Source organism: Lathamus discolor, chromosome 18 (assembly GCF_037157495.1).
Source record: "Lathamus discolor isolate bLatDis1 chromosome 18, bLatDis1.hap1, whole genome shotgun sequence".
Lineage (NCBI taxonomy): Eukaryota > Metazoa > Chordata > Aves > Psittaciformes > Psittacidae > Lathamus > Lathamus discolor.
In genome coordinates this window covers 6,515,380-6,528,007 of record NC_088901.1, presented here as the reverse complement: position 1 = coordinate 6,528,007, position 12,628 = coordinate 6,515,380, and the positions used below count along the sequence as shown (strand labels likewise).

The 12,628-nt window shown below is 50.8% G+C and overlaps 1 protein-coding gene across 2 annotated transcripts; it reads left to right on the top strand.

Annotated features, from left to right (window-relative positions):
* Positions 1–29: 29 nt before the first annotated feature.
* On the top strand, positions 30–11,649 carry FAM76A (family with sequence similarity 76 member A). Of its 2 annotated transcripts, XM_065697788.1 has the most exons (10): positions 30–144; positions 921–985; positions 1,699–1,753; positions 2,277–2,429; positions 3,027–3,184; positions 3,678–3,764; positions 4,390–4,521; positions 7,629–7,764; positions 7,995–8,096; positions 9,856–11,649. In XM_065697788.1, exons 1-10 carry the CDS (start codon positions 64–66, stop codon positions 9,940–9,942), a joined length of 1,056 nt encoding a protein of 351 aa, XP_065553860.1. In that variant the 5' UTR covers positions 30–63; the 3' UTR covers positions 9,943–11,649. The 2 variants fall into 2 exon arrangements, with proteins under 2 accessions (XP_065553860.1, XP_065553861.1); XM_065697789.1 differs by lacking the exon at positions 4,390–4,521.
* The last annotated feature ends 979 nt before the right edge of the window (positions 11,650–12,628 follow it).

Here is a 12,628-nt window from a genome sequence, read left to right as displayed (position 1 = left end):
CGGGGCGGTGCTCGGCGGGCGGGGCGGGTCGCGCCGTGCCGCGCCTGTCAGCGGGGCGGCGGGATGGCGGCGCTGTACGCCTGCACCAAGTGCCACCAGCGCTTCCCCTTCGAGGCGCTCAGCCAGGGCCAGCAGCTCTGCAAGGTCCGGCGGGGGCAGCGCCGGTTTGGGGCCGTTTGTGAGGGAGGGGAGGCGGGAGGGGGTTAAAGGGGTCTGGGGGGTTATAGGGGGTCGGGGTCTGCTTATGGCGGGGCTCACAGCGGGGCTGGGGTGGCTCTTTGGGGCCTCGGGGTACGTGGTGGGCATAGGGGAGGTGTTGAGGGGCTGGAGGCACGGGGGGAGCTGGGGGTGTGCAATAATGAGAGACAGCTTGTTTGCCAGGCGGTGCTGAGGGCGTTGTGGGGTGTTCGGGGGTGCTGGAGAGGGATTTATGGGGCCACTGGGGGGGAATCGGCAGGGAGGTGGGTGATGTTCGTGGGGGCAGGCGTGGGGGCAACTGAAGGTCTGTTTGGGAGGGAGGCTTGGAGCACTGGGGGAACCAGGGGTGTTTGGAAGGGACTGGGGATGCTCAGGGGCATCTCTGGTGTGTTGAAGGAGAGGCGCGAGCTTAGGGCCCCAGTTTGGGTTGGGAAGAGCGGAGGTGTGGGTAAGTGTGGCAGAACTCTGTTCCTGCCCCGGGAGGTGAGGCCAGTGGGTGCTGGGCACAGATAAGCCCTTGTTACGATCTTCCCTTTACCTGTGACACACATGGCTCCTGCCACCCTCCCTCTGCTCTCAGCCCTTGTCAGCAGCAGACTGTACCGGGAGGAAATGTCCTGCCTGCTGGGTGGGTGTGCATGGGGTCAGCAGGTGACCTGGGATGTGGGGAGGTGGTGTGGGAGGGAAGCGCTGCATCTCACCCAACGCTGCTGTTCTTGCAGGAATGCCGGATTGCTCATCCCATTGTCAAATGCACTTACTGCAGGACTGAGTTCCAGCAGGAAAGGTAAATGCCCTCTGAAGTGGGGGAGCCCAGTGTATTCTATAGAGCAGCACACCAGAATGATTCTACCCCTTCAATGACTGAGTCTTAACCTCTAGGTTGTTGCTGTATAGGACTTGGCCTTCTTCAAAGGTCTTCTAGGCAAGTCTGTGGTGTCTTTAGGTGTGCACTTTTTGCTTGGTCTGGTTTTTGGTCAGTGCTTAGATGCATCTTGCAATGAAGGAGCTGGGTGCATCTTCCCACCGGCTTCCCTCTTACCTGATTTCTGGTACCCAAAACTGATTTCCTAATGTGTTTCCTGTAGCTGTGGCAAGTTACAGAGGGAGAATTGGTAACCACAGTTGTGCGAGATGTTCTTTCCTATGTGTGCTGGACAAAAACATCTCTGCCCTGTCCTGCCTTAACCTCCTCATCCAGTCACCAGCACTGAATCATGTCTGCTGCCAATCAGCCAGTGCTCAGATTCCTGTATTTGGGAGGACCTGGTGGCATCTGGGGATGCCTTAACTAAAAGCTACCTTTTGTAATAGCACTTTTGGGCAAATTATCCTCAGCCAGATGGGGATAAGAAACACACTTTGATATCTGAGTCCCTAGTGAAGATGAATACAGCCTCGCCACTAGAGACTGAGCATAGGGGAGACTGGGATCCTCAACCATGGAGGTTTAATGTTCTTTGGGGAAGTGTTAATGGAATGATCTTTCTCTTTTAATAGCAAAACCAACACAATATGCAAGAAGTGTGCTCAGAATGTGAAGCTCTACGGCACAGTAAGTGAGCAGCAGCCTCTGTTCCTTTCATCTTCTTTGTCTCTATCCTGCTGCCTCCGAGCAGTTTATGGGCTGCTCTGTTGTAATAGCACGACTGATCAGTAACTTGCAGGTCCCTCAAGGGTGAAGCTTTTACCTTTTCTCTCCTTTCAGCACAGAAAAGAGCACCTCTGCATCATTTGAGGCCAGGAAATGAGCTATTGGGTAGCCGATAGAAATGAGAGCGTGCTTACACAAACTGAGATTGCTGCAGGAAGCAGTGCTAAATCTTTCTTTCGTGCTTGTCTGGAATCTGAAAAAGAGATCTGGATTGTATTACAGATTTTCTAGTTATTTTGTTGCACTTGATAAATGGTCTGGGTGCTAAATACACTTAGCTGGAGACCAGGGGTCCAACTGCATTTTGTCTTGGATTGGAATAAGGAAATACAAGCTTGGAAGTGATGGGGAGAAGCAGAAAGAGCAATGTATTGGTGTAATTAGAAGACACTGCTATATTTGCTCTCTGTTTTTGTTTTTAAAGCCCAAGCCCTGCCAGTACTGCAACATCATAGCAGCATTTATTGGAAACAAGTGCCAGCGATGCACAAACTCGGAGAAGAAGTATGGCCCTCCACACTCCTGTGAGCAGTGCAAGCAGCAGTGTGCCTTTGACAGGAAGGATGACCGGAAAAAGGTCAGTATCTCTGTAAAAGGAGGCCAAAAAGGTAAAAGGGTTGATCACAGTGGTTGTCTGTCCACCCCCTTCAGTATTTGGGACATACCCTGAAGGAGCTGGAAGTGTCATACCTCCACCAGGAAACACATTCCATGCTTCTGCCACCCTTTGCTTCAACAACACAAGTGCTTCTTAGGAGGCTTGAAGCCTTGTTCCTGCAGGCTGTAACCATCCCTTGGTCCTTTGGGATAATGCACTGATAATCCCTGTCCTCAGGATGAGACCCTTGCTGTTTTGGTGAGCACCCTGGCACATACTGTTCCTTGGCATTGCTTTGAAATCCCACTTGAGTTAGCCTGTCCTGGTGAATGGGTGCTATTAGATGGGCTGTAAGCAAAGCCTGGCAGAGGCTGCAGTTAGGATGGAGAAGCTTCTTTAGGAACCCTGTCTGCATTGCGCCAGCCATGCCAGATGCACTGCTAAACCTTTCCAGGCACTTCTTGAGTCGCTGCTTGTTCATATGGGATCTGAAGCCTGAAGCTGCTTCTTGCCTTCACCCTGTTTGGTTTGTGGGCTGAAAACAAGACCCCAAATTGCCCCACTCTCACATTGCAGGTGGATGGGAAGCTGCTGTGCTGGTTGTGCACACTGTCCTACAAACGGGTCCTACAGAAGACCAAAGAGCAGTGCAAACACCTGAGCAGCTCCTCCCGAGCAAGCCTGCAGGAGAAGGAACAGTACAGCAGGCTCAGCAGTGGCAGCCATTACAACAGGTAATCTGCATGTACAGGGTGAGCAACTGTGGGGCCTGGCTGCTCCCTGCTCCTTAGGTGCACTTCCTAAAGGAACTGGGAGAAGTACCCACCTTCAGTGATGGGTTTTGGGCTGTTATTCAGGAGGCTCTGGCTAAGTGAGGCTTGGCTAGTTTGCAGAGCTCATTGTGCTGGAGTAGACTTGTAGGCCACCAGTGCTTCAGCTTCCTGAACTTGTACATAATTCCAGCTCAACTGCATTTGTGGAATTCCGTGATTTGAAATGGAGATTGGGAGTAGCAGTTCTTCACCTGCCTACTGCTCTGACTGACGCACTGGTGCCTGCTTATTTTTAGTCTCCAGATAGTCTTCAAGGAATGCATTTTTTACCATTCTTGTGCTAGAAAATACTGGTTTAATGGGCTTAAAGTGGGTGGGAATATTTATCTGCTTCTCTGTCTTCGACTGCAAGTCATTCAGGGTCTGACATCCCATTTCCTCATTTCTTTTCCAGCCAGAAAACCTTATCCACCTCTTCTATTCAGAATGAAATCCCAAAGAAGAAAGCCAAGTTTGATGCCATATCTGCCAATGGTGACAGGTGAGCCTGGAACATGGGGAAATTGGGGGTGGGCTGTCTTGTTTGCGGAGTTCTATATGAGACAGAGTGCTGTGTGAATAGCAGGAAGCTTTCATGCTTGAGTTTTGGGACATTGAGGGGCTGCATTAACAGCTCTCCAGAGCCTGGCAGTCCAGTGTTCCTTGCCATTTAGACATAGGTTTGAAGAGGAAATTAATACCTAGTGCCTGGACCTGGTAGAATAGAACCTGCTCCTTGGCTGAGCGCCCTGGAGCCAGATCAGCTCCAGCCTCTCCTCGCAGTTAGAGGGAGAGGGGGGCTCTTGGCTATGCTCTCGACTTGAGTTCTGCAGCCTTTGTGCTTTTGGGTCTATCAGCCTGGTCTGCAGGGAGGCTGCCTTGGAGGGGAGGATGGAGACTCACCTCCTGTATCCCTCCTCTGCTCCCAAGCAAGAAGCTTGGCTGGAAAGCATCAGATCCCATCCTGATGTCAGAATTTGTGCTGGATTGATGCTGGCTGCATGTGCAGCAGAATGGGAGAGAGCAGAAACAGGAAGATTGAGATGGATTTTGATTGATTTTTTTATTTTTTTTTATGGTCTTGTACATGCAGATTTTCATTCCTGCCTTTCCTCTCTGCTTCTCAGCGTTCCTTCCTCTCCCGAGATGCTTTGTCCCCCTATCCAGAGTGCCCCGTCCACGCTGGCGCCGTGGGCTGCTTCCCAACAGAGTCTTGGTGCCCACCATTGTCCTGTTTCTCAAGGCACTGACATCCTGAAGTGAGAGCACGAGTTGTTTTCTCCCCTCTTGCCCTCCCTCCTTCCCTGGGAACTGCCTCATCCATGGAAACCATCCCTCTTGATGGATCTCTGTCCCAACAGCAGTGATTTGGGAGCACAGAGCATAGGCTCAGACCAAAGGGTCTGTTAGAGCCACTGGTAATGAAAGAATCACTACCTGCCTTGAATGTTTTCTCTTTGAGATCACAGATTGCATCTGTCCTATAGATACCACTGACAAGGTATCCTGTTCATGTTTGCAATGCTCCAATGGGAAGTAGAACTCATCTGAATTCAGTGCTAGTGGAGCCAGAGCAGAGACTGGGGCTAAGTCCCTGGTAGAACTCACGCAGCCCATTAGTACTGCAGCAGCTTTCCCTCTCTAGGGGCTCCTGCTTGCCTTCTGAGGTTGTAGGACAGCACCAGGTATTGCTATCTGCTCACTAAACCCTGGGCTAACAACTCATTGTAGTAGCCCATTTGTATAATACCCTACTGCAAATAGCCAAGGAGCAAAAGGTCCCCAGCTCTGGCATCAATTGCTCGGTCATTCATGTGCAAACCAGGAGCCTGTCTGAGAGGAATCAAATGCCTTCCTTTGCTCTTGTTGTGAGCCTGGCCAAGGCTCTGCTCCTTGCCACACACTCTGACTCCCAGCAACAAACTGTGGGTAATTTTAGCAACTCCTGAAGAGCTCCAGCAATGTGCTGTAGGAAAGGCAGGCTGCAGCTGCCTCAAATAGACCCAGGGCTCTGCTTCTGGAGTGCAATAAGAATGGTGGTTCATTAAGTGGCGTTTTGGAGTTGCTGGGTAGGGGTTTGTGAGGTTGAGACCCCCCCAAAAACTTTCTTCTTGCCCCATTATGTAGAAGATTGTCCTCTCCAGAGTCAGCCTGTGTGTGCAGTTAGGGTTAGCACAGCGTAGCCTGGAGTGGGGTGAGACACAGCCAGCACCTCTTCACTGCTGAGATCAGCTCTACAGCACATTCTGGCTCCAGCCAAATTTCCAGTGCAGGTCGGATAGGGCTTGGAGCAAGCTGCTCTAGTGGAAGGTGTCGCTGCTGTGGCAGGGGGTTGGAACTGGATGAGCTTTAAGGTCCTTTCTAACCCAACTCATTCCATGATGGAACAGTCATTTGGTTCCTTTTCTGCTTGATAGAGGGGCAGGTGTCTTTGGAATTGCTCCAGTTTTCCCTCTGCCTCCACTGGAAGCAACAGTAGCTCATCTGTGTGCTTCAGAGACATGCACTTTATCCTGCTCAGACATGGAGAGCAGTGGCCCCTTGACCTATCCCAAGGGGCTGTGCTCACATATGCAACAGGAGGGGATGCTGCCTGGGCACCCTGAGCCCACTGTCACCCACTTGTGGGTGCAGACCCTGGGGGCAGGCACCAGCTCTGCCCGCAGCCCCTGAGTGCTGGTGACCCTCCTGTCCCTTCTCCCCGCTGGGTGGCAGGGCTGGGTCTCCCCTTCCTTGCTCCACCGGGAGCATGGCAACAGGAGCTGCCAAGGAGGGAGCTTTTCCTACTGGAGCTGCTCAGGGAAATGGGAGCATCTCCTGGCACTCTTTGTCAGCTCAGGATACGCAGGAGGGAAGCTTGCTTGGATGTCAGCAAGAGGGAATCAGTGAGGAAGCTTTCTCCCTGTGGAGGCTGGGGTTTTAATCTATCCTTTCTTTCTCTCCTCCTCGGCATATTTGCACTGAGTGGGAAATGAAAGCTACTGTTAGTAACAGGCTTGCACACAGGAAGGTGCTGGAGCACCCACCATCATTGTGCACAGCCTGCACTTGGGAAACTCGGGAATAGTTTTGAAATGGAAGGATTCCCTGCATGTATGAAACTCTTGTGCACTGGAGAGCTGCCCAGGGTGAGCAACAGTGGTGGACCCAGAGACCTGCCATATCTCTCAGCATCTGTGATGCTGTCCCTGCTTAGCTTCCTGTCCCTGTAGCTTCCCAGCACAGAGGTGGAAAGAGCCTTTTCTTCTGCCCCATCCTTACTGATGAGTCCAATCAATGTGCTTCTAATCAGAGAATGGGTGATTTCCAGACATGATGAGCAGCCGGTCCCCTCTGCCTTGGTGGCCACATGGGGCCTGGAGGTGTCTTGGCGGAGGCAGTGATTGAAATTCAAACCATGCCTTCCCCAGCCCACTGCAGCTTTAGAGCTGAATGCAGGCTTTAGGATGTGTTGACTTACTCTGGAGGCTTTAAAAAGAGCTGTCCTTCAGGTAACCCTGGCTCTTGATCTTTATAGCAGATCTTTATATTATCTATAGAGGCCTGATAAGGGCCAGACTTGAAGTCATCTTCTAGGCAAAGCTTTGTTCTTTTATTGCTGTTCCAGTTTAATGCAGCAGTTTCAGGTGTGTGTGGCTGGGAGGGTGCTGCCCTTTTAACACACCAACAGATAAAAACCAGCTTTACCATGACTGCAGTCAGGAGCAGACAGCAGGCAAAGATCAGGTGAGCTCTCTGCGCCTGTGGCTGCAGCTTATCATATCTTATGATGTGAAATAGTGCACACTGCAAGGCTCTGTGTGGCTGCCCAGGTCACTGGCTGCCTTGCAGGGGGATGTAGGGATTACCAGGGCAGGCGAGTGACTCATGCCCAGGTAACTTTTCAGCTGGTTGCTTAGGGTTAGAGTGCCTGGTGGTGTGTAAGTGCAGCTATTTCTCTTCCTGGAGAAAGCCTTTCCTGCTCTGAACTCAGTGAGATTTTGCTGTACATCCAAGAGCAGAGTTCCTCGGTGTTTGCATGAAGGTCCATTAGCTTCATTCCTGTCCTCAACTCTTGGGTTTGAATAAAGATCTGGACTGTTGGAATGGTTGCTGCAGACACTGGTTGATGGTCACCCATAGAAGTGCTGCGTCCCTGCTGATTGTGCAGCAGCACAACTCGATATAGCACATGAAATCCCTGTTCCTTGTGTTCCTGTGGCATCCAGAGCAGGCATACAGGTACCACCTGCATTCAAAGAGTGGTTGGAAGACACAATGTGTCATTAAATGATTCCTTTTCTCCTTCAGTACCCTCTGGGGGGGGTTCCCTGCCTTGGTGAAGAGGAGGGGTTGTGACAAGAGTCTCTCCCTGTTCTTGCTACAGTTTTTCTCCAGACCTCGCCCTGGACTCTCCTGGCACTGACCACTTTGTTATCATTGCCCAGCTGAAGGAGGAAGTGGCTACTCTAAAGAAGATGCTGCACCAGAAAGACCAGATGATTTTGGAGAAGGAGAAGAAGGTACAGCCCTTGGCTTGCTTCCCCCCTTGTCAGATGCTGACATCTTCACACAGATCACACTCCAGTGGAGTCTGGCTTTATCTTGGGAATGAGCAAGAGAGTTTCTGGCTTCACTCCCCCAGCATGTTCCTGAACTCATCCAGTCTCACACAGCTTCTGCAGGGTGCATGGGGGGTGAAGGCATTAATCTCTCCTTCCAGCTCACTTGCTTCTGACTGATTTCTTTGCAGATCACCGAGCTGAAAGCTGACCTGCAGTACCAGGAGTCGCAGATGAGGGCAAAGATGAACCAGATGGAGAAGACACACAAGGAGGTCATGGAGCAGTTACAGGTGACAGCTTTTTTGTTCTCATTTGCTGAGCTCTGCTGGACCCAGGAGTGACTGAGAACAGTCACTTGTGAGCTGCTGCACACACAGCTCTGTTAAAGCTCCTCAGCCCTGTCCTCTCTGTCCTGCCAGTTCTGTAGCAGGCTGCAGTGCATTGTAACCCCTATTTATATTCACCTTGCTGCTCTCTCCTCTTACTCTATTGTGAAGTTGAGGGGAACCATCAAACTCATTTTAGCTACTGCCAAAATCAGGTTTGAACCTGTTTCTCCAGACTGTAGAACCATTGTCTGCCCCCCTTTTAATGTGATTTATGGGGCCAGCAACCAGAGAGAACAAAAGCTCAAGAAACAACTGGCAGTTCCTTTAGCATTTCATCTCTGGAGTCCAAATCAAGCAGGTTTGAGGGAACAGGGAGAGCAGGATTCCTGTCATGGCCATGGAAACAGTAGGCAGACAATCAGCATGAATACCCTGTGAGCCACCAAAGAGATCAGGTCAAAGGGGAGCTGGTTACAGGGAAGAAATCAGACACAGAAATGAACTTTGCACCCTTTAATTGTTCTGGGGGATGGAATGATCTCAAGCCCTAGCAATGAGAAATAGGAGGGGCTAAGACCAAAGGCTTATATTCCCCCGGAGCAAACAACCCCTCCTCCAGCAGCACACACCCAAGTCACTGATCAGAGTGGAAGACAGGTTCTGTCTGTGTGTTTGTGTAATGTGCAGAGGGCTGGATGTGCTTCTTGTCCTCATGAGCACTGGTGGGTTGTGTTTGAGGGGCTGACAGAGCCACTGATCCGTGCTCTTAGCGATCCTGCACTGCCTGTGTCAGCCTTGAGCTCTCTCCCTCCTGTTTGGGTGTCCAAACACTCCAGTTTGGAATAGACATTAGCACAAACCTCCACTTTTTGCTTGCCTTGGCCAGGAGGTCAAGGGCTAAGAGGGAGATGAGCCCTCTTTGCAAATGCTTTCCTGCCTGGAATACATTCTTTCCGTTGTGTCCCAGTGTTTTCTTCAGCTAGTGTTGACTGAGGCTCTGGAAACTTCACTGATGCCAAATAAAAGTTCACATACTCTCGGTGTACTGAAGGTGCCTTGGAGTGTTCCTATGATTCACTGTTAGAATATGCTCTTGCTTTGTCTTTTTCTTTCCATGGGGGGAAGCAGGAGTTGCCTGTATGCTTCCAATCTGCAGGAGGCAAAAGAAGCTGCTTTACTGCATGCAGCACTGGAGCAGATGGTTTAATTACTCTTTACATAGTCATTCATTCACTGAGAACTAATGCAGAGGACCTGTATCTGTCTTCACACAGGTTTTACCCCCTACCCTACAGCTGGAGCATGGTTTATCATAGGCTAGAAGATGATTTATTTCCTAGAATAGAGGAGAGTGAGCTCCAAAGTCTGGTAAAAGGGACTGGAGAGCCTTGTTTGTAGGTTGATCTGAGTTTTAATTAAGTGCAAACCAGAGTAAGTTACTACACAGTGGTGCTCTCATGGGTTTGGAAAGCTGGTAGGGATGCATGGCTGCCACTTCTTCCTTACAGCAGTGGGCCATGAGGGGAAAACGGTGGAAGAGCCTTTTGTAGGTGCTTAGAGATGAGATGCCAGACTTGAGCTCGTGCTGTGGTGCCAGAGAGCCACATTCACCTCCTTTCTCATCTGCCTGCTTGAAGCCAGCAGCTTGTGGCCAGCCAATTCTAGGAGCCCAAGAACTAATGATGATCCATTTAAATCCCCGTTTTCACTCTGTTTCCAGGCCAAGAACAGAGAACTCCTGAAGCAAGCAGCTGCCCTATCGAAGGGCAAAAAGCCTGAGAAGTCGGGAGCAATAACCTCCCCTTAGAACCAAGCCCCCAATGTGGGAGCTTTCCCCAGCATTAGCCAAGGACTCTGGGAGACCTGCCTGATCGCTGGAAGCCAAAACCTCAGTGTGGTCCCTCTCCCCCTGCTGTGGACTCGATGGAAACGCCTGGTGTGTGTGTGTTGCCTTTCGACAGCATCCTGAGCGTGGCTGGTCCCCATCCATCTCTGTTGAATACCAGCCTAGTACCACGGTGATCCATGGGGAGAGGTCCCAGCCATCCTAAATATCTCTTTCAGTTCCTGCCACTGCCAACCCTTTCTATTAGCAATGAGGAACCTGCTGCATTAGAGACTTTGCTTGGTTCCCAACCTGCTGCTGTGAGGCAATAGCCGTGGCCAGTCAGGAGCTGCGTGTGGTGGGAGCTTGGTTTCCCTTCAACTCTTCCCTTTTCAAAAGGAAGCTGATAAATCACCAGCCCAACAGACATTACTGGAACATTGTGCCACTGCTGAGAATGCTTGATCCAGCCTTTTTTGCAAGATGCTCCCAAAATGGGGGCTTTATATTTCTCTTGGAAGGGGGTTTTGGGTTTGTTTCTGGGGTTTTTCTTCTTTTCTATGGAAAAACCAAACTGCCTGGGGTTGTGTTTTCTTGTCTTCTTCCAATAGATTTCAGGTTGGGAGCCAGAGTGCAAGGATACAGACACCCCCCCTTCCTCCTGGTTACTTGGTGACCTGTGGGGCACTGATGACTTCTGCAGCTTGGTGTGATCAAGCATCTTTCACTTTGTTTCTTTACACCAGGAGCATCCAAGGCTTGGCTGTTCCCTCTGTTCCATGGGCTGAGCTCCCCAGAGCTCCCTTCCAGCTGCAGAAGCAGGGCTTGGATTAGGAAAGTGCTTCCTCAGGAAGTGTTCTGTGGGGCTCTCCAGGGCTGTTCCTCACTGCTGAGCAGAAGCCAGCGGAATCAAAGGGCTATGAAAGCTCCCTGGAACAGGGACGTACTTTGTGGGAGCAGCCCCGAGCCCACAGACCTCTCTGAGGTGAGCACTCCCCATGCTCTGCCTCATGGGGTGCAGCTCCCAGAGGGCAGGACTGCTCCTCAGCATCCCAGCACCAGTCAGAGCATGAGGAGCCATGTGTGGGGCTGGATGCTGAGAGGAGTGGGAGATGGAACCATGGTCTGGTGCTGAAGGTGGATAGAGAGAGGAGAAACCTTTTTGATGCAGGGCTTTAATGAAGCTTTTCCCTCAAGCTTGTGATGATTGGGTTTTCCCTATTAAAGATGACTTTACTCAAGGCACTTTTTGGGATGATGTTGGCTCCCAGCACGGAAGGAGCATGCTGGAGCATCCAACCCAACGCCATGGGCTTGGTTTTGGTTGTATGGGTTTATTTTGGGGTGAAAACAAGAAGACAAAACTGAAGCTGTTGCCAGCAGGGAAATACCACCCCAGATTTTCTACTTCACACCTTCTTAGGATATGAGGTGCATTGGTGGGGCTTTTTTAACTGGGGGCTTTGCTTTTTCACCTCCCTCAGGGTAAAAGAAGAGGGAGAAGGGCCCTGTTGTATATACGATGGGGGTTTTTTAGCTGTGCTGAATGGATCATGCACTCAAGTAGCTGATGATTTGTAGTCAGAACATCGTTCCTTTGTATGTTTGTACTAATGGCGATTTTCAACGGGATGCTTTGATTTGTACAAAACTCTTTGGCGACTGTAAAAGTGTTTTCAAAAAGCCTCATCTGTGTCTCAGACTTCCTCTACCTGCAGGAAAGCCAAAGCACCTTCCCCTGCCCACAACTGCTTTAGCTCCTGGTGGTCAAAGCACCCATAGTGTTGCTTTGGGGTCTGGTTGCGTTTGGGATTGATGCTGGATTTCTGTTGTTTGCTGCTTTCATTTCCCTCTTTAAATCCTCCTGATGAAGGCTGTTGCTAGGCTCCTTGTTACTTGGTTACATCTAGCTTCCCAGGACCCATCCAGCTGCATCCCACGGGATCTGGGCTGTATTTTTTTCCCCAAGAATGAAGGCAGAGCATAGAAACAAGAAGCCAGAAGGAGAAGGGGGGATGCAAGGGAGGTGAGTAAATACCATGTGAAGTCTTCCCCTTACCCCAGCCCCAACTCTGGAGGAAAACCAGGGCTTTGGGGTTTGTTTCTTAAAGCTTCTCATTTCCCAACAGAAATCTGGGAGTGAAAACCTCCTGGAGAGTTCAATTTGGGAATGTCCCTGTCCTGTGGGAGCTGCAGGTCAGCGCTGGGTGCTTTTCCTGCCTGTTTACACCAGGCAAGGACCTGCTGTGTCCTTGAATGTCTGCTCCCTGCATTGCAGGGTGGGGAAATGCAAACCTTAGCCCTCCTGCTTCACGCCCTGCAGCCTCCCATTGTTTCTGCAGCACAGAGTGATGCCTTCTACAAGTACCTGTGCCAAAAACCAGGGCTTAGTGTCTTCAATCAGGGCAGAACCCCTTGGGGATACACAGGGAGAGGGTTCCAAACCACTGTGCTTCATCCAGTGTGTCCTTCACAGCATGTAACTGAGCTGAGCCTTAAATCTGCAGCCTTCAGCAGCTCCTCATCCCTATTCCTCCTCCTTATGCTTGCTTTCAGGTGCCTGGATGACAAACTGCCCCTTGAGAAGGTGAGCTGGCACCTTCCTGCTGCTGCCTGAGTGTGCCAGCGGTGCTTGGCGCTTCCAGGGTGCTTTATCTCTGCTGAGCAC